Genomic DNA, 26,767 nt, shown 5'->3' with positions numbered 1-26,767 from the left:
TGGCCATTTTGGAAATAAACAGGAAAGGTTGGTTATCTGAAGTTGATGAATTGAGGTCTCAGGGCTGAGATGTGCCTCAAGCAGGGATTCCCAACCTGGGTTCCATGGACCCCCTGAATTAATGGTGGGGGTCTGTGGCATAAAAATGTTTGGGAACCCCTGGCTTAGAGAGGTCCTTGAGTTTACCCTCAGGCAACTGTGCAGGAGGCCAAAGACAGAGTGGGATTTAGATTTAGAAATAAAGCTACAAGCAGCTGAAAGCCCACATTCATTCTTACAAAGCTGTTATGTAAGACAGCTACCCTATGTGCATCTGATTTCTCCATTGAACTGTAAACCACATTGTCAACACTGAAAGTGACACACTGAATTGGAAGTACAAGTGAAATGCTTGTACAAGTGCAAGCTTCACCTGGTAAGATTGGTTGCATCCTTGGTAATGGGAAGGGACAAGGTTAAAAGGCAGATGCTGCATCTCCGGTTACCGTATGAGAGATGTCTGGCGGCTATTGGGCTGTATTCCCTGGAGTTCAGGAGAATGAGGGGAGATCTCATTGAAACATTCTGAATGTTAAAAGGCCTGAACAGATTAGATATGGCAAAGTTATTTCCCATGGTAGGGGAGGCTAGGACAAGTGGGCACGACTTCAGGATTGAAGGACATCCATTTAGAAAAGGGATGCGGAGAAATTGCTTTAGTCAGAGGGTGTAAATCTGTGGAATTTGTTGCCACGAGTGGCTGTGGAGGCCAAGTCATTGGGTGCATTTAAGGCAGAATAGATAGGTTCTTGATTAGCCAAGGCATCAAAGGGTATGGGGAGAAGGCAGGAGAGTAGGGATGACTGGAAGAATTGGATCAGCCCATGATTGAATGGCAGAGCAGACTCGATGGGCCAAATAGCCTACTTCTGCTCCTATATCTTATGGTCTTATGGAAGTGTGGGAATGTGCCGCAAGAAAGGAAGTGGTTGGTGGGTCCCTTTGAGCTGACAGGAAAATGGAGTGGGGGATATGACCTATGGTAAAATCTCATTACAGGTGGTAGAAACAATAAAGCATGATCCACTGGATGTGGAGATTGGTAATGAGGAAGGTGAGGAACCCTATACATCCTCTGGCTTTGAGTTGAGGAGACGATAACAGAGATGCAGAAATAGTGGAAACACAGCTAAGAGGACTATTAGCCTTGGTGGAAATCCATGGAAAATGGGAGATGTCTGAGAAACACCAATGACATCTTCGTTAACAAAGTAAAATATACTTCTGAGGTTCTCAGCATCACAGGTCAGCTTCAGGCTTCTTGTTCCAATAAAACTCAGTATAATCTCAAAGAACAATGTGTCACCTCCCAACCAGACACAACATTCCAGGCTTGGTATTGAGTCTAACATCATCAGATAATCAGCAAGTTCCATTTTTATCCTAGCATTCGTTGCTTTTTATTCTCTGGTAATTTTGGATCATTATTTTGCCTTCACCTGACTAAACCTGTCTTCTTATCTTGAAACTATATCCACTTGTTCAAGAACTTCTTGCTGAAACTAGCAGACAAATGTAACTATTACTTAGCTCCAGTGATACAAAGAAGTTTCATGAAGTTTTAATTACTTGTCTCAATTCTTCAAAGATTTTCTGATTTTCCCAATCATATATTCGTATTGAGAAAGGACAGCTGATAAGTGCAACTTTCCTAACCGTTGTCAACTTGTCTGGCTGTTGAGAAAGTGAACTTCATTGACAGTGAGTGATGACCATGCCTTGGTATCACGTTGTTGGCTTATATCCTTTACCAGTCCATTTTTGAACAGACCACTTGCTAACACCTGTTCCAGTTGCCATTGAGAAAGTGTGGTGAAGCAACGCTTTGTCTGATTACAGTCCATTGAATGTAGTCATCATGAAGTCATCATTGAATCCTCAGTGATGACTTGATATGAGGACTTGAGAATGGAATTGGATGATATATGGTGAGTGTGCACCCCAGTTTACATTTCCTATTAGAGGAAGGGACGTTGAAGACTGTTGAAGATTGGACACAGGCAGCACTTTCCTGCAACTGAGATAACTGAACTCCAAGAACTATATCAAATTCCCTTTGTGCTTGGCCTAATTCCAGCCTTTGGAGGTTTCCCACTCCCACCCCCATTCCCTTTGATTACTACAAATCTACAGGTATGCTTCTTCCATGATGGTCAAATACTGCCTTGTTATTGCACCTGACCTCTGGTAGTCTGCTCCTTTGTTTGATTTTGCAACAAGGCTGTGAGAAGCTCTGTACCTACTGTAACTTGGAAGAAGAGCTCAGTCAATGATCCCTGAGTGATACGTGCATTCAGGAAATTAAGGCTGTTTGCCATTTGGCAGCAAACAAAATCATCTTCTATCTCATTTAATTAAATGGTTTTTCATAATCCTCATTTCATTCCATTCCAAACTGTTGCCCTTGGACTTCAGGGGCAGTTTAAAGGGGTGTGCACAGAACCTCACCTTCCATTCATCTGCAGTTCATAATGCTTATTGCCTACTTGGATTCTCACTATGGGAGTCTTATTTGTCTTAGGAAATGCAGGAAGTTATCCTTCCCCTACCAGCCCTCTTCTACTTGCCTCTCTGAAAAGTTTTGTCATTGCTGTGACTGTCAAAGGGCCTGATTGAGTACACTGGCCACCATGTACCAGTGAGAGAGGGTGATCCCTGTGAAGCAGCAGGTGGCTGTACATCTTGAGTAGTACTGAGTGAGCTTCCTGAGTTTCTCTATTAAGGTGAATGATGGATAGTCCAACTCAATACTGATTTGAATCTTGTCGAATGTGAAAAGGGTTTCAAGAGCCACTTGTTCAGACAAATCAGTCTCTGCCTTATCATTGTTCTATCAGCATTGATGCGGTTAATCCAATTCAACTCTTGTTTCTGGTGACCCCATGTTATTTCTTGGGTACGTAGTGATGATAGTGGAATTGAAGGTCGGATTATAGCGATATCCTCACTTTCCCTTCTACTGCAAAGACACTATTTCACACTGTAACATGTTTTTACTGGTCAGCATCAAATAAAGTTCTCAACAACCACAGGTTCAGAAGGGCAGCATCTATATTGGAAGAGCTAGGAGTGCAAGCGAGCACCATAATATTAGTGACAATGAAGAGATACTCATTGCTTAGGAAGCCAAACATAATTGCCTGCAATGATTTCAACAAACATCAGCATCTTCCTATGTATCATGTACAACTGTAGCCACAGAAAGGGATTCCTGATAAGCCTCATGGATGACTTTTTCTTGGACTGTTGTGTACCACGATGCAATCAAATATTCTCTCAGGTGCAGGTAGGACCTTCAGCCTATATTATGGCCTTCAGCCCTGCAGGTCATGACTGGATCAAGAATGTGATAAAATCTTGATCAGGTGACTCCAGTGAAACTGGAGCTACATGTTGAATGAACAGGATATGAAGGGTGTTATTTCATGGCTTAGTCCTCCTATCAACTAATTAACTGAAAACCAATTGATATGTTCTACATTTAGCTGATGGGACATAGCCAAGCCATCTTTTTCAGAGTTCAAAAGTACAAAGTACATTTATTATCTAAGTGTGTATGCATTATACAAACTTGAGATTCGTCATCTTCTCTTTATGGCTTTTTAGTTGCCTTCTGTTGGTTTTTAAAAGCTTCCCAATCTTCTACCTTCGCACTTTTTTTTCTAAAGTAGATGCCCTCTCTTTAGTTTTTGAAGTTCAAAGATCAAGATACATTTATTATCAATGTATACATCATGTGGGCACGTGGCCAAGTGGTTAAGGCATTGGACTAGCGACCTGAAGGTCGTGAGTTTGAGCCCCAGCTGAGGCAACATGTTGTGTCCTTGAGCAAGGCACTTAGTCACACATTGCTCTGTGACGACACTGGTGCCAAGCTTTATGGGTCCTAATGCCCTTCCTTTGGACAACATTGGTGTCGTGGAGAGGGGAGACTTGCAGCATGGGCAACTGCTGGTCTTCCATACAACCTTGCCCAGGCCTGCACCCTGGAGAGTGAAGACTAACAGATGCCTTTAACATCATATAACCTTGAGATTCGTCACCTTACAGGCAGCCACAGAACAAAGCCACTCAAAAGAATGCATTTTAAAAAAAGACTGCCTAACACCCAGTGTGCAAAGAGATATCAAAAACAACTCACACAAAGAGAGTCCGACCACAGACCCTTAGTTCAGTGTAGAACTGAGTATGCCCTGCTGATCAGCGAGCTGAATGGCCTGTCGCCGCCTAGGGCCCCAACATACTGCGCTTTGCAATCTGGCTGGCTTGGCACCTAAATCATCGTCCAAACATCGGTTCTGTGGCTTCGATGTGCTATTGTAGCTGTGTTCCTTGTTGGTTGAACATTGCTCAGTCTTGCAGTTCTCTTTCGTGTCTCTTCAATTCCTTGATCTTGTACTTTTTTGAGCACCATTTTTGATTTTTTTCCATTCCTGCATTATGTTTGCTCAAAGAATTATTCAGAGTAAGGAACTCCATGTGCACACATGGAAAAGAGCATCTGCCCACAATCTTACCACTTAGCTATGTAAATAGCTATGCCAAGTTTTAATCACAAGCTTTTCTCCCCTTGTTAAGGAAGGGAAAGTGTTGAATAGGGTATTAACAAGTGATGGCAAAAGCCTGTTAAACCCAGCAAAGGGAAGTTGATGGCCTGTATTTTAGAAAGTGGATAGAATCCTATCTCAGGTGTCCCAGTAGGTGGACTCAGTGCAGGCACACACTGGTGAAGCAGATGAACAAGATGAAATGTTGGCTAATTGAACCAAAGCTGTCAATGTGATGTGATATTTCAATAGGTACCAGGCAGAGCCAATAGATGAAGGATGCAGACAAAATAAGTTGCAAACAGAGATCAAATTTGAAATTTAATAGAAAATTCCAATAGAAGTAAAAGATGAATTCCTGTCTGTTTTTGGGCCCTTTCATGTCCTTAACAATAGAAGTAACTAATGGCATAGGCTGCAAAGGGCAGGGGTTGTATGAGTACGTTAATGATCTGGCCAGTTCCAAACTCACACAGTCGGACAAGCAGCAAGCAGCAAACAGCAATCACTTTGACAGACAGAAACCAGCTTAACTTCTATTCTGTTTTTTGTAAGCACAAGAGATTCTGCAGATGCTGGTAAACTTGAGCAACACACAGAATGTTGGAGGAACTCAGCAAGTCAGGCAGTATCCGTGGAAGGATGATACAGGCAATGTTTTGGGCAAAGACCCTAAATCAAAGATAGAAAGGAAGGGGGCAGAAACCAGAATAAGAAGGGGGGGAGGAGGGAAGAAGTATAAGCTGCTGGGGGGGGGGTTCATACCAATCACTTTCTCCACTAAAGTCAGGACCCCCCAGTGGCTACCCATTTTCAGTTTGATTACCCATTCTCATTCCAACATGTCTGCCCATGGCCTCCCCTACTGCCATGATGGGGCCAAACTCGGGAGCAACACCTCATATTCCAACTGGGTAGCCTCCAATCTGATGACATGAACATCAATTTCTTTAACCTGCTAATTTCTCCCCTCTCTCTCCCTCCTTCCTCTCTTTTTCTGTTTCTCATTTCCAGATACCCTCTCATCCCATCCCAAATGGGTGTCACTTTCCTCTGTTTCCCCTTTTCCTTCCCTTTATTCCATGATCCACTGACCTATTGGATTCCTCCTTCTTCACCTCCTTACCTCTTCTACCTATCTCTTCCCAGTCTCTTATTTCACCCATCCCCCCTCACCTGGTCTCACCTATCAGCGGCCAGCTTGCATTCCTCCCCTTACCTTCTTTTTCTAGCTTTGTCCCCTTTTATATCTGGATGAATGGCCTCAGTTTGTTCTCCTCCATAGATGCAGCTTGATTTGCTGAGTTTCTCTGTTTTTGGTGCTTAATGTTTTTGTTTCTTTTCAGGTATTGTGTACTCTAGATAATTATTTCAAAACTTAAAGGAGTAATTGTAAGTTTAGAGCACATTGAATTTGGGACTACTATTGAAGGAATGTTTCTACATTGTGTTTACATTGACATGTGCTTTTCCATAACATTTCCTTGTCAATAAAATTCCTAATGAAATAAATTGCCATTTCCACAACCTGATTTATTCAGCATCTTTTTAAATTTGTGATTGTTGGGACATTTACATGGTTTTAACTTGGCAGTTACTATATATTGCCAGCTGGACTACTATGAGAGTTGCTCAGACTCAGCTTCACTGAGTCATCATATAGCTTAGTGGTCCTTTTCTGTTGGAGCAATGCCTTAAAGCTGTGTTCCATTGTAGGTGGGCTCCAAGCTGAGAATGGAGCTCAGTGAAATGACCAGCTCTCTCCGCATGTGTCCAAATTTCCCCTCTGGGCTGCTGCTTCCACAGAGACTTGTAGGATGTCACGAGGTTCCTGGCCATATCCTTCCAATGAGCACATATCTTATCGCTCGTGTTAACCAGTCTTAGTGACATAATGCCCACTGGGTTGTGAATGACTGTACAGACTCCAGGCTGCCAGTCAAATGGGGCCTCAGCCACCTGCCTTCATGATTTCAATCGACAGAGTTTGGGTGTGCTTGTTCCAGCCTGAATGCTTCTGTCCAGTGTTTTGTACCTTCTCGCTATGAGAGCATACCATAGCCCAGGATTTACAGGCTGAGGAAAATCAGAGTCTCATTTGCACAGTGGCTCATCAGTGCTTTCCAGTGAACCCTGTTTATAAAGACAAAGTTACCAAGTCAAGTGAAATCTGATTGGTAACCATGAGTCAAAGGTCATCTGATCCTCCCAAACCTTCTATACAGCCCACATGATTGAGACATACTATTGCAAAATATATTTTTCTGAACAGGGTCCAATTTGATTTTATTGCTTTGAAATGTGTATGAAATAAACAAAAAACTTGAAGCAAGTTCTTTGGCCAAAAAGGCACCCAGTTACAGCAATCCCTTATTTTTGTTGTCTCCACATTCCCATGAACTCCTCCACTTCCCCCACACATTCTACTACTCAACTACTCACCAATGGCCCATTATTCTACTACCCCCATCATCTTTGCAATGTGACAGGAAACTGACAGAGAATGTGCAAATCAACAGTGAACAGCTGTCGACCAGTTGTGTCACTGTGCAGCCCCTACACTGGGCTGGTAGGTAATCACTCTGTTAAGCTGTGCAGGCAATGCTGTCGGTGTCAAAGGGCTATTCATCAGACTATCAGTCTTTTATTTGTGAGATTATAGGATATTAAATAATCCCAGTGGATCAGTGAGACACAGACTGGAGGGTCAGACAGTCCAATGGTTATCAATTTGAGAGTGGTGTAGTCTTCATCTACACTTAGTCCTTCAGTATAGACTGTAACGTTAACCTTACAAGAATGATTACTACTCTTAAAGAAGTTAAATAACTTTTTTTTTCTTTTGAAGCCATTTAAATAGGGCACTATCAATAATTCTTACATTCTGTGCCTGTGTGTTAAGGAGAATAACAGCAATAGATTGTGTTGAAGAGCAATTTTTCTCTGTACAAAGTTTTAAATGATTGCTGTTATTTTGCAGTTCTACTCAGTGCAGGTGGCTGTGAAAAAAGTTGTTCAGCTTGTGACTGAAGTAGTCCAGAACTGATACCCCTCCCCTACTCAGCCATTGCCTCACCCTAGGGCTCCTGTCATACCTGTGAGCTGCGGACGGGTTATATGATCAAGGCACTTAGAGCAGTTGGAAAGTAGACCGGTCAGCTGCTGCCTGCACCTTGTTGATTTTCTCTAGTCTATTGGACTGTGAAATCCTGGATCTGTGTGGGAGGTTCCAGATCCAGGCTTCAACTCTGCAGCACACATCCAGAGACATTGCCTCAAAATCAAAGAAGTCTTTTTGGCTACTGATTGTCTAAGCACAGGGAAAAGGTGATTCGGAGAGAGTTCCTGGTTGTGCCTTATAAATGGTAAGTTTAAAGCTCTTATTGATGCGATTGATCACCAAGTGATGGAAAGTGAACATCAGCAGGAAAGTCTAGTCGTGATCAATAATTTGTTAATCTGCCTTGTTAAAGAAAATACCATATCATTATTTTGCATGAAATGCAGAAAAAGGTTGATAAAGTATATTATTATCTTCATAATTGTAGCATGTGTGCTTCTAACACTGTACTTCATTAAAAAGCAAGGATGTTTACCACAGTTAATGTAATAAGGTGTTTGTGGCTTCAGTCCTATTCCTTGTCCTTCGGTGCAAGAATTGTTCTGGTTGGCTATACAGGTGCAGAGGGTAAGCCACTGACTTCAAGGTAAGAGTCTATGATATTTAGGGTGGCTGCTGCACTGGTAGTTTTGTTTCTACCATCCTTTCCACACTCCTCGGAAGAGTTGCTTTCCTGGGCTAGTTGGACTTCAAGCTATCCTCATTACCTCTGGGTGCAGGTGGCTTTATAAGTGAATGAAATATTATAGGTATGAGCATGTGCATACATGTGTGTATTTTTGTGAGTGTGTGTTCATGTGTGTATGAATTTTATGTGTCTTGAGTGCTCATATTTGAATAGAATCGTTGCTAAAGACTGAGAGGTTGCATATATTCCTTTATATTGACTTATGTAGCATGCTTATCTTTTGTCTCCATTGTTTTGGTCGTCACAGTCCTGGATCTGCAGCTGTGCATACGTTCAACTGATTTTCTCTAAATGTGCTTTACTTGGAAATTACTCGTGGCATTCAGGTTAGCTGGGAACTCTGGCACTGAAAAAAGCATTAATATTGTTCCTGCATTTAGGGCTAATGCCACAGTTTTGGGGCATCCTTGTATCATTAGGATCTGTCTGGTACTAGAAATGTTTCTCTCTGGTCCTAGTGAACTGAGATTGAATGTAGTGTGATACAAAGCTGTTTTCATCTAGCCCTGTACTCTTGTTTTCTTCATATAGTTATTATTTGATAATGTGCCCAGCATAAGTTGCTCCTGATCATGACTTTATACATTTATTACAGTTATGAGACAGATCCCACAATTTAGGATATCTGAATAGTTCCCTGGGAGTTGAATCACTTAAAAAAATGCAATTGAATAGCAAAGCTGACCTTTTAAAACCAAGCAAAGCGCATGACAGGAACGAATGAATTCTGAAGTAAGGCCGCTGTTATGTGGGCTGGTGCTGTTGCTCAGATGATTGACACAATGCTCATCAGGACCTAGGCACAGGTAGCAACGAGAAGATTAAATCTTGCTCTGGACTCTGCAAGAGTTGCTGTGCTGTGTAAAAAGTGCTGATACATCAATTCCAGCAGTGCATCACTGCCTCCGTACGACATTTAATTTCTGGCTTTGGTTACTTGAAACCATAGTCAGTCAGTGAGTCAGTTAGCCAATCATTCATTGATTTACAGATACTTCGCGGAATAGGCCCTTCTGGCCCTTTGAGCTGCACCCTCCAGCGACCTCCGAAATCCCCAATTCAACCCTCAACTAATCATGGGACAATTTACAATGACCAATTAACCTCCCAGCACATCTTTGCAAAGAGGAAACTGGAGGACCCGGGAAAAACCCAGGGAAGAGGTACAGAGACGCCTTACAGAGGATGCTGACATTGAACTCCAAACTGAAACACCCCAAGCTGTAATAATGTTGTGCTAGCCACAATGCTACCATAGTGCCTCCCTGTAGTAACTCATCGTGGCACCACTGAGCCAAACTTAATGGTTGAGTGGATTATTACGAGACCCACAATTGATAACCACTTAACCCACTATGACCCTACACAACTTTTTTATATTGAATTAAAGCTAATTTTTAATACAATATTTTAATCCATTATTACCAGCGCATAAATGAGATGGCAACAAAACAATCAGTACAGATATGTTTAAGTAAAGATACTCATAACAAGTTAAATTTAACAAGTCAAAGTGGGGGAGCCCTACAGATGTTAAATAGTTTAAAGGAAGTCCCACCAAAAACTCTGTAGAGGAGAAACTCAAAATGAAAGGGATTAATAGGGAGTAGCAGCACCTTGTGCTGTAGGCTGGCATTCCTCGGATAGGGTAGAGGACAGGGACTTCTTCAATAGCTGAGCTGTAATTTGCATGTCCCCGATTTGGATCTCTCTGCATTTGAATCTTGATTTGGATTTGGATTTCTAGCAGAGGTTAGATATTTGTGATACACTGGTGAGCAGTTGCTTAGTATTGTGGAGTTCAATAGAAATGAGAGAAAAAGACTAAATTGTCTCATGGTAAAACATGGTGGTTGAAATTTGTGCTTTAGTTCTACTTTGCATAATTGTGTAATAGTGATCAGCTGTTCGTGCTTGAGGGGCAAAGTCAGTCTCGAGGAGGGATCTGCAGGGGAAGGTTTACTGTGGCAGGTGTTAATGTGCAAGGCACCTGGTCTCAGTGCCCACTGTGATACACCTGTCGGGAATCTTCATTGACATTGCACTGATTTGCTTTGTGTTGACTGAGCAATGGTTTAATTTGCAGATTGCTTTATGTCTAGGTGGTTCTTTGTCAAATGTTAACGATTTCCCACAAGTTTTATTGTGTGACGAGTATTCATCATCAGAACAGTAAATTTGTTTGCCAATCTCGTTCCCTGATCAATCCAATTTATTGCACCTTTCTGATTTGCTGCCTTGATTCCCCTGCCCTTTTGCTGCTGATGCTTATAGCTGGTGCTGGTAACTGGTGCCAGTGCCAGTGCTGGTGGGTGCTGGTGCCAGTAGCTGGTGCCAGTGCCAGTGCCAGTGCTGGTGGGTGCTGGTGCTGGTATTGCTGTGCTCACCTCTTCTGCTTGTCATATTTCCTACCTTGTGTTCTCTACGTGTTATGTTGGTGACTGAATAAAATGACTGCTTTCTCCTTTACCGCTGTGTGAAATCAATAACTGGTAATCTTTAAAAACCCTCGTGTGTTATTATGGTGAAACTGGAGCTGATTAATTATCATTGAGTTTTGAGGAAGTATTGTTCTTTGTTCCTTGCTTGTTATTTTCCAAAATCATTCCAACTAAATTGCAAGTTAATGGTACTTTAGGGCTAATTGCTAGTTATGCTGTTGGTAATGATTAAATAATGACCATAAACAGATAAGAGATTCGTGTCTAAGGGCCATAAACTGCAAGAGAGCAGCTAAACATTGGAGCATCAACCCAAGCCTACAATAATGGTATTGAGGGAACATTCTTCCCGCTAAAGCTGATATATTGTGGTTCAGTGAGCCCTGAAGGGTCAGCATGGTTCATGGTGTTGGTGCCAGTTCCTTGAAGGATGTTCCATTTAATCCCATCTGTTGTATCTGGTTTTCTTCTGAACCTTCCTGATGATTCTGTTTTTATCTCCCACTTCATCCTCATGCCCGGATGAATACATCTCGCATGGTTAGTGCTTCTTTTCCCTTTCTACCTTTCAGGTTTTACCTGATCCCTCCATGAAATTGCATTCTAATATCCGGGAGAGGACATTCCCAGCTCCTGTAGAATCCAGTTGTAACTAAAGCTTTGCCATCAGACCTACATCCTGCAATAGTTGTTCAGACAATAAGACATAGGAACAGAGTAGGCCCCAATAGTGTCTGCTCCACCATTTCCATCGTGCTGATTTATTATCCTTCTCAACCCCATTCTCCTGTCTTCTCCCCATAACCTTTGATGCCCTGACCTACCAAGAACTTATTAGCCTCTGCTTTAGGTATATTCAATTACCTGGCCTCCGGTAGCAATGAGATCATCAGCCTCTGGTTAAAGATATTCCTTCTCATCCCTGTCATAAATAGACATCCCTGTATTCTGAGGCTGTGCCCTCTGGTCCTAGACTCCCCCACTATGGAAAACATCCTCTTCACTCCAACTCTATTTAGACCTTCTGGAACTGGACAAAATTCCTCGTTTCCCACAGTGCATTTGGTGTACTAGGAATAGTTGGAACACAACTTATGCACACCAATAGCACTGGAAAACCTTTCATAGGTCATTTTGGTCAGATGAGCTTTCGATAATAATGTCACTCCTTTACCTTTCTGTCCAAGGACTCAGCATTCTCCACAGTCACTGTATTTAACTGTGGAAACTTGTGTCACTGCCCAGGATTCCTTTGTCAGAGATCGTCCTGTCTTGGCTACTGAGGCCTTTTCATTGATACAGATCTTTAAATAGAATAAATCATGCTGTGATCTGTTTATCATTTCCAGAATAAAATCTCACCTTCATTAACACTTTTCTGTGGGCTCAGTAAAGTTGACATCTAGATAGCTTTGCATTCTGTCTGAAGAACTGTTTCTAACTTGTTTACAATACCTGTTACAGATGTGCTCCAGGATACACTGGGAATCCCGTATTTGGGGAACATTGCATCAGTAAGTGTCAAAGCCCGGCAATTCTTCCCATGGCTTGTATTTTGTAGCTGACATTACACAAGTGTGTGGAGTTCTGCCAATGAAGCTCAAAGGAAGGAGATGGGAGAGTCCTAGGATGTCTGTATAAATTCAGCCGAGTGATTGATGGTCACAGAGGACATTGGGGAGGAAACTGTCACTGATCTAAGGAACTCAAGAGGTCTGAAGTAGCTTACCAGCAGATCAAATAACAAAACATCCACTAACCCAGTATTTAAGAAATAGGAGCAGGATTAGGCCCTGTGGCTCTACGAGCCTGCTTCAGCATTCCGCATTATGACTGATCTTCTAAACTCGTTTTTTTTTTCTGCGCTGCCCCTATGTGTCTGGAATCCCTTGGTATCAAGAGATCTATTGATTTGTGCTGTGAATAAACTCATGAACTGTGGAAATCAGGTCAAATAGCAGAATGGATTGGAAAAAGCCCACAGAACAGAACAAAAGGAAAACATTAAGGAGAATTCTCAGATTAGCAGGAAGTGCAAAGTCTTTTTGGAAAAAGGGTGAGAAGGTATTTATTGCATTGGAAAGCTCATGAGGATTGTAAACTTACAACCATCAGACTCGTATCATATTTGTCAACCTTTGGATATCTGTTGTGGCAGCAAGTTTGTTCACAGCAAATTCCCACCAAAAGGGAGTGAGATAAGTGACCCATAATTAAAGTAGGTTAAGAGAGATAATGGGCTGGGCATGCAAGGTAACTTCCCTCCTCTGGGTCAAGGGTATCTTGAGGTCCTTCATTTCAAACTGGTTTCAGTTAACGAGCTTTCTACTTCTATCTGAAAGGCAGTATCTCTGATGGTCTTGAATTTCTTCTTTGCTGTCCCAACATATCACAGTTAATTTCTGGTGAAGGATTTGACTGGGTGACGTCTGACACAGAAGTGAGCATTGCTTCTTCCTATTTTCACTTTACTGGCGTCCCACACCTTGACAAATGGCGACACCCAATATTTATCACATTCCCAACATCAACATTTTTCAGTAATTTTTCTTACTACCCCAACTTACTGATTTCTAATCCTTTTTTCCCCCTAAACTGCTAAGGTTAACTTTTCCGATCTGTACTTTCATTTTAAAGTAAGAGCAATTTTTTTGCTGTTCTCCACTCCAGAGAGATGTGCACTGATGCCGCCTGTTGATAATTAGGACCTTATGTTAACCTTTGTAATCTTCATAAACTTATAAATGAACATACAGTGTTTGATTTGATTGTTTGCTCATTTGCAGACCGTTGTACTTGTGACTGGAGAGGCAGCACTGAAACTCAATGTGATGCTGATGGAAGCTGCCCATGCAAGGTAAAATGTGTCTCCTTAACTCACGTACCTGACTGATTCAGATGTTCCAATTTGATATCAATACATTCCACAATGTACTTTCAAATATTAGGACTGGTAAAAGGAATATATTTTGAAGCAATATTTTCCTGGGGTATAAGGAAAGGAATTGCTGTAATCTGTCATCACAGATCGGTGAAGCAGTTTGTGCCATTTCAGCATCAGGAGCTGCTGTTTGGTCTGGTGTAAGCAAAAAAGCTGCTCAAGGAGCTCAGCTGGTCAGCAGTACCTGTGGAACCTAAAGTCAGTGGTTTGGATTGAGACCCTGCACCCAGACTGAAAGTAAGGGAGGGAGGTAGTCACTGTAAGCAAGTGATGGGGAGAGTTGAGACAGGGGCTGCCAGGTTATAGATGGATCCAGGTGAGCGGGGATGATGGGCAGATGGAGCAGGGTGAAGATCACGATACAGACCAGGGGTGCTAGGTAGATCCAGGTGAGCAGGGTGAAGATCACGATACAGGCCGGGGGTGATAGGTAGCTGCAGGTGAGCAGGGTGAAGATCACGATACAGGCCGGGGGGGGGGTGATAGGTAGATCCAGGTGAGTAGGGTTGATGGGCAGATGGAGCAGGGTGAAGATCGCGGTAAAAGCCAGGGGGGGGGCACGGGTGGTAGGTGGAGACTACAGAGGGCGGCAGATGGTGGTGTCTGATAAGAAAGGAAGGTATTGAGTGGAACTAGATAAGGGAGGGATGTCTGGCAGATGGGAACTGTAGTGGGAGGGGTTATGAGAATGCGTTGAGTATGTGGGTGAATAGTAGATAGAACCAGGTTAGGGAGAGAAAAGAAGGGGATGTGTGAGAGAACCTAGGTGTAACACAAGGAAAGAAAAAGTAACAGAAGGGATTTGGATAACTTTGGATACCTTTGAGTTTTAGGTACCCAGGCAGAGTATGTGTCACTTGTAGGCCAGTGGCTCTGCATGTGGTTTTAGTGTTGAGGTTAGGAGAGTTCTCATTGGTCTCTTGCCAAGACTTCAGCATGAGCACAGTCTCCCATTGTAGATGTTACCACTTTACTGAGCCAGCCATATAAATACTGTGACTGCGAGCTGATCAGAGCTGAAGTAGGTCACATAATCTTCTGACTCCCTAAGGCTTATTTAATACTTGCAAGGTATCTTTGTCTGCAAGAATAATTGAGTGATTGAGCACATTCAGGAGAAAGCAGCCTGGTCAACCAACACCCCATGAGTACTGCTGCTTAGTAGTACCTTTGTCGCCAGGTTGAAACCTGTCTTCTGGTGCTGACTGAGTGTAATTTGTATGTTCAAGTTATCAAGTTTGTTTCATGTCATTTCCAGTACCCAAGTGTAAAGGAGAACAAAATAATTGTTACTCCAGATCCGATGCTGCATAAAAAAACAATAGGATAAAGAACACAATAATAATAATAAGTCCACAATAAATATAAATACACAAGATGGCTTATAAACATTGATTGTATGACCATAAAGTGACGTAAGACAAGATAACTGACAGGAAATTATAAAGTTGTGGTGGTTGGGGGTGTCGAGGGTGGGTTCGTGGGTGGAAATGTTGATTAGCCTTACTGCCTGGGGAAAGTAACTCTTTTTGAGTCTGGTAGTCCTTGTGTTTTTCGGTCGGGCGCTCGGAGAGATTCGGTGGGGGGCGGGTGCCCAGTGCTCGGCTGGGGGCCGTGGTCAAGTGGTCGGCGACTTGGGCCGGCCCCCCCACCGGACTTAGTCTGGTGAGGAGGGTGTGAGGACACCCAGCAGGACTAAAAAAAACAACACCTGACAAAGGGTGGATGAGCTCCTTGTGAGCCAACGGCCATCTTCCGTGGAAGAGATTAAAGCCTCACCACATATCTACGAATCGTAAGCTATGCACCCAGTTAGGACAGACATGATGAACTTGGGCGCTGCACCGTGTGCCTGGACCTGCCCAGGGCCTCCGCCTAAGGAAAGGCCGAGCTCAAAGAAGCGGCCGTGGCTGGAGGCCGACACGGCCTCTGGCTCGAGTTCAGCAGGGGCGGCTGTGGGCGGTAGGCGGCCAGCGAGAACAAACTGGAGGAGAGGCTGTACTCAGTGCTGTCACAAGATCAAAGAAGGTGGAGGTGCATAGCCGCTGACCACAGATTCGGGACGGCACCCACTGACTGACTGACTGAGTCCTTGTGTGAAACCTATGTAGCCTCTCCCTGATGGAAGTGGGTCAAGTAGTCTATGGGCAGGTTGGGTGGGTGGGATCCTTCATGATGTTACTGACTGTCTTGAATACACAAAGTAGATGACCTTATATAACATTTAAAGATTGGTAGGATTGACTTTGTGGGAATCACTGAGTCAGGTCTGGAAGAAAATTATAGTTATGAGCTTCGCGTGGAAGGATGCACATTGTATTGAAAGGACAGGCTTGTAGGCAGAGCGGTTGGTGCGGCTGTGTTGGTAGAAAGTGAAATCGATTCCTTAGAAAGAGGTGACACATGATCGGAAGATATAAAATCCTTGTTGGTAGGGTTAAGAAACCGAATGGATAAAAAGACCCTGGTGGGAGTTATATACAGGCCTCCGAACTGTAGCCAGGATGTGGGGTACAAATTACAATGGGAGGTAGAAAAGGCATGTCAGAAGGGCAATGTTACAATAGTCATGGGGGATTTCAATATGTAAATAGATTGGGAAAATCAGACTGGAGTCATAGAGTCACAGAAAACCACAGCACTGAAACAGGCCCTTCAGCCCATCAGTCTGTACCAAACCATTTAAGCTTGCTTGTCCCATTGACCTGAACCTGGACCAAAGTCTTCCATACCCCTCCCATCTATGTACCTTTCCAAACTTCTCTCAAACGAACGTCGACATTGAGCTGGCATGCACCACTGTCGCTGGCGGCTCGTTCCACACTCTCAAGGACCTTTGAGTGAAGAAGTTTCCCCTCATGTTCCCCTTAAACTTTACACCTTTCACCCTTAACCTATGACCTCTGGTCATAGTTCCACCTAACCTCAGTGGAAAAAGCCTGCTTGCATTTACCCTATCTATACCCCTCATAATTTTGTATATCAAATCTACTCTTAGTCTTCTAACCTTATTCCTACCAAGGAATAAAGTCTGAACCTATTCAGTCTTTCCTTATAACTCAGGTCCTCCAGTCCTGACAACATCCTTTATAAATTTTCTTTTTTTCATCTTTCCTGTAGGTAGGTGACCAAAACTGCACACAGTATCCCAAATTAGACCCACCAAGATCTTATATAAATTAAACATAACGTCCCAACTCCTCTATTCAGTGCTTTGATCTATGAAGACCAATGTGCTTTCTTAACAACCCTATCAACCTGTGATTTCACTTTCAATAAATTATGGACCTGTACTGCTAGATCCCTTTATTCTACCACACTCCTCAGTGGCTTATTGCTCACTGTGTAAGACCTATACTGGTTGGTCCTCCCAAAGTGCAACACCTCACACTTATCTGCATTAAATTCCATCTGCCATTTTTAGCTGGTCCACATCCCACTGCAAGTTTTCGTAGTCTTCCTCACTGTCCACTACACCCCCAATTTTGGTGTCATTTGCAAATCTAGTTGACCACGTTATCATCCAGATTGTTACTATAGGTAACAGACAACAACGGACCCAGTACCAATCCCTGTGGCACTCCACTAGTCACAGGCCTCCAGTCAGAGAGGTAACCATCTAATACCACCCTCTGGCTTATTCTGCAAAACCATTGTCTAATAACCATATAACAATTACAGCACGGAAACAAGGCCATCTCGGCCCTTCTAGTCCGTGCCGAACTCTTACTCTCACCTAGTTCCATCGACTTGCACTCAGCCCATAACCCTCCATTCCTTTCCTGTCCATATATCTATTCAATTTAACTTTAAACGACAACATCGAACCTGCCTCAACCACTTCTGCTGGAAGCTCGTTCCACACAGCTACCACTCTCTGAGTAAAGAAGTTCCCCCTCATGTTACCCCTAAAGTTTTGCCCTTTAACTCTCAACTCATGTCCTCTTATTTGAATCTCCTCCATTTTCAATGGAAAAAGCCTATCCACATCAACTCTATCAATCCCCCTCATAATTTTAAACACCTCTATCAAGTCCCCCCTCAACCTTCTACGCTCCAAAGGATAAAGACCTAACTTGTTCAACTTTTCTCTGTAACTTAGGAGTTGAAACCCAGGCAACATTTTACTAAACCTCCTCTGTACTCTCTCAATTTTATTGACATTTTTCCTATAATTTGGATTTGGCCTTATACAATTTCAACATTACATCCCAACTCCTATACTCAATGCTCTGATTAATAAAGGCCAGCATACCAAAAACTTTCTTCTCCACCCTATCCACATGAGATTCCACCTTCAGGGAACGATGCACCGTTATTCCTAGATCCCTCTGTTCTACAGCATTCTTCAATGCCCTACCATTTACTATGTATGTCCTATTTTGATTAGTCCTACCAAAATGTAGCACCTTACATTTTTCAGCATTAAATGCCATCTGCCATCTTTCAGCCCACTCTTCTAACTGGCCTAAATCTCTCTGAAAGCTTCGAAAACCTACTTCATTATCCACAACGCCACCTATTTTGGTATCATCTGCATACTTACTAATCCAATTTACCACCCCATCATCTAGATCATTATATGACAAACAACATTGGACCCAGTACAGATCCCTGAGGCACACCGCTACACACTCTCCTCCAATCTGATACACAGTTATCCACCACTACTCTCTGGCGTCTCCCATCTAGCCATTGCTGAATCCATTTTACTACTTGGATATTAGTGCTTAACAATTGAACCTTCCTAACCAACCTTCCATGTGGAAGGTTAATCGAGTCTACCACCTCATCTTGAATGCCAAGTGACTGAATCTTCTTGACCAATCTCCTATGCGGGACCTTGTCAGGTGGCTTGCTAAAGTCCATGTAGACAACATCCCCTGCCTTGCCTTTGTTAACTTTCCTGGTAACTTCCACAAAAAGCTCTATGATTGGTTAGCCACGACCCGCCATGCACGAAGCCATGCTGACTATCCCTAATCAACCCCTGTCCATTTATCCAGTCTCATAGAAGACCTTCCAATAACTTTCCCAGTACTGATGGTCAGGCTCACTGGCCGATAATTTCCTGGTTAATTCTTTGAACCTTTCTTAAACAGCAGAATAACATTAGCTATCCTGAAATTCTCCAGTACCTCATGTACCTCATGATTCCTGGGATGGCAGGACTTTCATATGAGGAAAGAATGGATCGACTAGGCTTATACTCGTTAGAATTTAGAAGATTGAGGGGAGATCTGATTGAAACGTATAAAATTCTAAAGGGATTGGACAGGCTAGATGCAGGAAGATTGTTCCCGATGTTGGGGGAAGTCCAGAATGAAGGGTCACAGTTTGAGGATAAAGGGGAAGCCTTTTAGGACCGGGATTAGGAAAAACTTCTTCACACAGAGAGTGGTGAATCTGTGGAATTCTCTGCCACAGGAAACAGTTGAGGCCAGTTCATTGGCTATATTTAAGAAGGAGTTAGATATGGCCCTTGTGGCTAAAGGGATCAGGGGGTATGGAGGGATGGCTGGGTCAGGGTTCTGAGTTGGATAATCTGCCATGATTGTACTGAATGGCAGTGCAGGCTGGAAGGGCCGAATGGCCTACTCCTGCACCTATTTTCTATGTTTCTATGTGTCGCTAAGGATGATTTAGATATCTTTGCTAGGGCCCCTGCAATTTCTGCACTTGCCTTACACCTTGTCAAGCCTTGGGGATTTGTTTGCCCTGATGTGCCGCAAGGCAGCAAACATCTCCTCCTCTGTAATCTGTATAATGTCCATGACCTCACTACTGCTTTGACTCATTTGTATAGACTGTGTCCATATCCCGAGTAAATACAAATGCAAAAAAATCTACTTAAGATCTTCCCCCATCTGTTTTGGCTCCACACGTGGATTACAGTTCTGTTCTACAGAGGACCAATTTTGTCCCTTACAATCCTTTTGCTCTTAATATATCTATAGAATCCCTTGGGATTCTCCTTCAACTTATCTGCTAGAGCAACCTCATGCTTTCTTTTATCCCTCCTGATTTCCTTATTAAGCGTTCTCTTGCATTTTTTATACTCTTCAAGTGCCTCATTTGTTCCTGCCTGCCTGTGCCTGCTATGCACCTCCTTTTTATTTTCTTAACCAAGGCCTTAATATCACTCAAAATCCAAGGGTCCCTAAATCTGTAATTGTTGCCCTTTATTCTGACAGGCATGTACAAGCTTTCAGTTTTGAGTGCCTCCTACTTACCAAGGATTTCTTTGCCAGAAAACAGCCTGTCCCAATTCACACTTGCCAGATCCTTTCTGATATCATCAAAATTGGTCTTAATTTGAAGACCAGACCTATCTTTTTGCATTTTTACTTTCAAATGAATGGCATTGTGATCATTAGGTACCAAATGTTTCCGGACACAAACTTCTGTCACCTGCCCTGTCACATTCCCAAAGAGCAGAGTATCGCACACACTCTCATTGGGACTTCTATGTACTGATTAAGAAAACTTTCCTGAACGCATTTGACCAACTCTGTCCCATCTAGTCCTTTTATAGTATGGGGGACCCAGTCAATATGTGGAATATTAAAATCACCTACTACCACAACCTTATGTTTCTTGCAACACACTGATCTCTTTACAAACTTGTTCCTCTGAATCCCATGGACTGTTGGGTGGTTCATAATGTCGTCGTCGTCGTCGTGGCTATCCCTCGAGGTCGAGGATGATGGTCTTCATTCTGAAGAAGTGGCCCACAGAGTGAAGACGCCTGTGCGTGTATTTGTTTAATGTGTACTTGATGTTGCACTCCAAGAAGCACACAATACTTCACAAATCAACCAACTGATTCCAATGGCATGGAAACCACGATGATTGGAGCTGATGGATTTGTTGCAGCCTTCATCCGCCTTCACAGCCGTTGAGTTTGAAGTAACTTCGTCCGCCTGTTCCACCGTTGAGGTCTTGGTTGGATTGTTCTTTGTCAGGGACCTCACCCTCGACCTTACCGTCATGGGTGACCCTACCAGGAGCATAGCTCCAGATGACATCGCTCTCGGGATCACAGGACCACACAAGCTTCTCCACTGCGACAAAATGACAATCCACGGAGAAGGTGATACTTTTCTTATTGCTCAATTTCACCCATAAAGCCTCACAAGACGAGTTCTCCAGTCTGTCCTGACTGAGCACTGCCGTGACTAGTAATGCAACCCCTCCTCTTTTCACCTCTCTCACTCTATCACGTCTAAAACAATAGAACCCCAGAATATTGAGATACCAGTCGTGCCCCTCTTGCAACTAAGTCTCACTAATGGCTAAAATATCGTAATTCCATGTGTTGATCCATGCCTTTCCATCTGCCTTTCCTACAATACTTTTTGCATTGAAATTTATGCGACTCAAGAGTTGCGCATTCAACATCTGTCCCCACTTTCTGTTCTGCCACTTTAGTTCTCATCTCCTTGCAGCTCTAGTTGAAATCCCAAGGGGAAGAATTTGTAGAATGCCTTCCAGATGGCTTTTTGAAGCAGCTTGAGGTTGAGCCCGTGAGGGATCAGCTATCATAATATGGAGGCAGCAATCATAATATGATAGAATTCATCCTGAAGTTTGTGAAGATATGTATGTATTAGTATTACAGTGGAGTAAAGGGAATTACCGAGGCATGAGAGAGGAGCTGGCCAAAATTGATTGGAAAGGGATACTAGCAGGGATGATGGCAGAGCAGCAATGGCTGGAGTTTCTGGAAGAAATTTGGAAGGTGCAGCATAGATATATCGCAAAGAAGAGGAAGTATTCTAAAGGCAGTATATGGCTAACAAGGGAAGTCAAAGCCAACATAAAATCAAAAGAAAAGGCATATGTAAGAGCAAAAATTAGTGGGAAGTTGGAGACAATAGACAATAGGTGCAGTAGGCCATTCAGCCCTTAGAGCCAGCGCCACCATTCACTGTGATCATGGCTGATCATCCACAATCAGTACCCTTTTCCTGCCTTCTCCCCATATCCCTTCACTCCGCTATCTTTAAGAGCTCCATCTAGCTCTTTTTTGAAAGAATCCAGAGAATTGGCCTCCACTGCCTTCTGAGGCATTCCACAGAACCACAACCCTCTGTGTGAAAAAGTTTTTCCTCAACTCCGTTCTAAATTGTCTACCCCTTATTCTTAAACTGTGGCCTCTGGTTCTGGACTCCTCCAACATCGGGAACATGTTTCCTGCCTCTAGCATGTCCAATCCCTTAATAATCTTATATGTTTCAATCAGATCCCCTCTCATCCTTCTAAATTCCAGTGTATACAACCCCAGTTGCTCCAATCTTTCAATATATGACAGTCCCGCCATCCTGGGAATTAACCTTGTGAACCTATGCTGCACTCCCTCAATAGCTAGAATGTCCTTCCTCAAATTTGGAGACCAAAGCTGTACACAATATTCCAGGTGTGGTCTTACCAGGGCCCTGTACAACTGCAGAAGGATCTCTTTGCTCCTATACTCAATTCCCCTTGTTATGAAGGCCAGCATGCCATTAGCTTTCTTCACTGCCTGCTGTACCTGCATGCTTACTTTCAGTGACTGATGAATAAGGACACCGAGATCTTGTTGTACTTCCCCTTTTCCTAACTTGACACCATTCAGATAGTAATCTGCCTTCCTGTTCTTGCCACCAAAGTGGATAACCTCACATTTATTCACATTAAACTGCACCTGCCATGCATCTGCCCACTCACCCAACCTGTCCAAGTCACCCTGCATTCTCATAACATCCTCCTCACATTTCACACTGCCACCCAGCTTTGTGTCATCTGCAAATTTGTTAATGTTACTTTTAATCCCTTCATCTAAATCATTAATGCATATTGTAAATAGCTGTGGTCCCAGCACCGAGCCTTGTGGTAACCCACTAGTCACTGCCTGCCATTCTGAAAAGGACCCATTAATCCCTACTCTTTGTTTCCTGTCTGCCAACCAATTTTCTATCCATGTCAGTACCCTACCCCCAATACCATTTGCTCTAATTTTGAACACTAACCTCCTATGTGGGACCTTATCAAAGGCTTTTTGAAAGTCCAGGTACACTACAGCCACTGGCTTTCCCATGTCCATTTTCATAGTTACAATCTCAAAAAATTCCAGAAGATTAGTCAAGCATGATTTCCCCTTCGTAAATCAAGCTGACTTGGACCTATCCTGCCACTGCTAAGCAAATATGCCACTATTACATCTTTTATAATTGATTCCGGCATCTTCTCCACCACTGATGTCAGACTAACTGGTCTATAATTGCCTCTTTTCTCTCTCCCTCCTTTCTTAAAAAGTGACTGCCCTCCAATCCGCAGGAACTGATCCTGAATCTATAGAACATTGGAAAATGATTACTGGATTGGGAAACTTTTAAAAACCATTCAACAGAAGGCAATTAAAAAAAGCCAAAAGTGGGAAAAAGATGAAATATGAAGGCAATCTAGCCAGTAATATCAAAGAGGATACCGGAAGATTTTTCCGATGTATGAAGGGTAAGAGAGCCAAGAATAGATATTGAACCACTAGAAAATGACACTGGCGAAGTAGTAATGAGGGGACAAGGAAATGGACAAACTGAATAAGTATTTTACATCAGTTTCCACTGTGGAAGACACTAGCAGTATGTTGGAAGTTTGAGAGTGTTAAGAAGTGGAAGCAAGTGCTGTTGCTGTTACTAGGAAGAAGGTGCTTGGGAAACTAAAACATCTGTAAGTAAATAAGTCAAATGGACCAGATGGACTACACCCCAGGGTTCTGAAAGAGATAGCTGGAGAGATTGTGGAGGCATTAGTGATGATCATTGGAGAATCAATAGATTCTGGTATTGTTCCGGAGCACTTGAAAATAGGAAATGTCATCCGCTCTTCAAGAAGGCAGAAGAAAGGAAATTCTAGGTCAGTTAGACTGACCTCCGTGGTTGGAAAGATGTCGGAGTTGATTGTTAAGGATGTAGTTTCAGAGTACTTGGCACAGGATAAAGTAGGACAAAGCATGGTTTACTTAAGGGAAAATCCTGCCTGACATTCGGTTGGAATTCTTTGAGGAAATAACAAACAGAATAGACAAAGGAGAATCAGATGTTGTGTACTTGGATTTTCAGAAATCCTTTGACAAGGTGCCACATATGAGGTTGCTTAACAAGATAAGAGCTCATAGTATTACTAAAAAGATTCTAGCATAGGTAGAGTATTGTCTGATTGACAAGAGACAAAGAATAGGAATGAAAAGAGTCTTACCTGATTGGCTGCCAGTGGCTAGAGGGGTTCTGCAGGGGTCAGTCTTGGGACAGCTTCTTTTTATGTTATATGTCAATGATTTGGATGACGGAATTGATGGCTTTGTGGTCAGGTTTGGGACGATATGAAGATAGGTGAGTGTGCAGGGAGTTTTGAGGAAACAAGGAGGCTGCAGGAAGACTTGAACAGATTGGGAGAATGGGCAAAGAAGTGTCAAATGGAATATAGTGTTGGGAAGTGTATGGTCGTGCATTTTGGTGAGAGGAATAAAAGCATTGTTTATTTTCTAAATGTGGAATAAATTAAAAATCCGAGGTGCAAAGGAGTCCTTGTGCAGTATTCCCTAAAGTTTAATTTGAAGGTTCGTGAGGAAGGCAGATGAAACATTAACATTTATTTCAAGAGAACTAAAATACAAGAGCAAGGATGTAATGCTGAGGCTTTATAAGGCAATGTCTATGCATGTTGACATTGGAGATGGATCAGGGAAGTTCATGAGAATGATTCCAAGAATGAAAAGCTTATCGTTTGAGGAGCAGTTGATGGCTCTGGGCCTATACTCGCTCATATTTAGAAGAATGAGGGGGATCTCATTGAAGTATTCAAATGTTGAAAGGCCTCCATAGAGTGCACATGGAGAGGATGTTTCCTATGGTGAAAGAGTCTAGGACCAGAGGGGACAGCTTCAGAAGAGAGGAACTTCCCTTTAGAACAGAGATGAGGAGGAATTTCTTTAGCCAGTGAGTGTGGAGGCCAGGTCATTGGGTGTATTTAAAGCGGAGGTTGATAGGTCTTGATGAGTCAGTACGTGAAAGGGCACTGGGAGAATGGGGTTGAGAAGGAAATGGATCAGCCATGCTGAAATGGTACTGCAGGCTCAATGGTCAAATGGCTTTATGGTCTTTTCCAAAACCTTTCTGAATTTGTGCCCTTGATGGTAGGTAGCCTTTCCATATCCTGCAATGATGGAGCTTGTTAGGTTGCTCTCTGGTGCACACCTATAGAATGTCGTGAGTATTGATGTGCATAGTTTAGGTCTCCTCAGCCTCCTCAGAAGGTAGAGGCATTGGTGGGTTTTCCTGATTGCATTCAGCCAGTGACCTTATGAGTTTCCCGGTTTCCTTCCACATCCTAATGATGTTCAGGTTGGTAGGTTAATAGAACACAGTAAATTGCCACTAGTGTGTAGATTAATAGTAGAATCTTGAAAGAATTTGGGAGAGGTTCTTGATGGGAATGTGGGTAGAATACACTTCAGTGGAAATTGGTGAGAGAACTGGATTAGTCTGTAAACTCGATAGGCTCCTTTGTCATAAGGACATGTGCACGTGAAGGACTGCAACAGCTCAGGAAGGTGGCAGAGCCACATCTTGTCAATGTCACTTAAGAGTCTAATGTACATGAAAAATAATATTAGCCAGGCAACCACACACAACATCTATAAATAAATATAAATAGTACTGTGGATTCTGGTTAATTAGGGCACATTGGGTCCAGTACATTTTGGCCCAATTAAAAGGCTGCCTCAATCCGCCAAAGTTTAATGGAAATAGTTAAAAACTTATAAAACAAAAAGGAACTCTGAGTAACAAGTTATGTACTTAAGTGAAATACAGAACAAATTAGAACTACTGCAGCAGGGCAAAGCTGTATATTAGATCCCAATAGTTATCTGCAGAGGAATTCATCCAGTGTATGCTGCCATATTCTTTTGACTGTAAATGAACAAAATCAGCACAGATTATTCTTCCTTGACTAGATATTGTGCTGACAGTCTGGTTTGGGTACTGTCTCCACGAGATAGGAACCTCAAAATGCACACCCATTCATGCCACTCAAGTTTGGTATGTATGACCCAGTAACATTAAATCTGACGAGCTCACGTTCAGCTTGTTGACGTATCATTTGTTTCTCATTGCAGCCTAACGTGGAAGGGAAGACCTGTGACAGCTGCAAACACGGTTATTTCTTCCTGAGTGCAGACAACAGAGAAGGATGCCTGCCTTGTTTCTGTATGGGGGTGATCCAGAAATGCAGCAGCTCCTCGTACTACAGGAAACTGGTATGTTTACATTCAATCCACAATGGCAGGTTAACTGAGGATCCTGAGGCTTTAACATCAGCCACGGGTGAAGCGTATTAGTCTCACTGTACTCAAGAGTCCTGGGGCAATGATAACCTTTCAATTCCTGTCAACATGTAACTGGTGTTAGGTTTGGGTCCTAGGCAAGTGTAATGTTGACTGAGTTAATACTTACTACAGCTGGAGACTTCGCTCTTCCAGTATCACTTCCCCTCTGTAATTAGCCACGCTTGCCTCCAACAGTGCCTTCACCTGTGGAGTAGAAACTGGTCCATTAAAAGACCACACGTATGCTTCATGTATAAATGGTTCTGGACAAGTGAAGAAGGAAAGATTCTGGAAGGCTGAAGATATACAGTATATAATGGGAGTTGAGTGCTTGGAACTGTAAGAATCTGGAGTCCAGCGCTTGACTTGATGCCACAATGAGCTGAGATTGTCTTCAGTCACATTCCAAAGTGGCGCCCCCTTTCAAAATATTGAGGCTAAGGCTGGAAGCAGAGACCTCAGTATTGACAGGCCCAAGAACGTTATTGCCACATTCAGAAAGAGTGTTTCAGGCACAAAGGTACCTTCCAGCTCCCTGATGGATTTTTACAGATGCCGATGGTCTTGATAGGTGTGGTTATGTCTCTGTGAAGATCTAACCTCACTGATCCCATGCATTA

The 26,767-nt window shown here is 42.9% G+C and overlaps 1 protein-coding gene across 7 annotated transcripts in view; it reads left to right on the top strand.

The window, feature by feature from the left end:
* hspg2 (heparan sulfate proteoglycan 2) overlaps nucleotides 1–26,767 on the top strand; it is a 551,229-nt gene that overhangs the window by 290,081 nt on the left and 234,381 nt on the right. For all 7 annotated transcript variants that reach the window (XM_072245063.1, XM_072245064.1, XM_072245068.1 and 4 more), the window contains 3 exons: nucleotides 12,301–12,350; nucleotides 13,623–13,693; nucleotides 25,938–26,078. In XM_072245063.1, the coding sequence (XP_072101164.1) occupies nucleotides 12,301–12,350; nucleotides 13,623–13,693; nucleotides 25,938–26,078 (262 nt within the window). The remainder of the gene's footprint in view (nucleotides 1–12,300; nucleotides 12,351–13,622; nucleotides 13,694–25,937; nucleotides 26,079–26,767) is intronic.

This window comes from Mobula birostris, chromosome 27 (assembly GCF_030028105.1).
Source record: "Mobula birostris isolate sMobBir1 chromosome 27, sMobBir1.hap1, whole genome shotgun sequence".
NCBI classification, from domain to species: domain Eukaryota; kingdom Metazoa; phylum Chordata; class Chondrichthyes; order Myliobatiformes; family Myliobatidae; genus Mobula; species Mobula birostris.
This window is presented reverse-complemented; position numbering and strand designations above follow the sequence as displayed.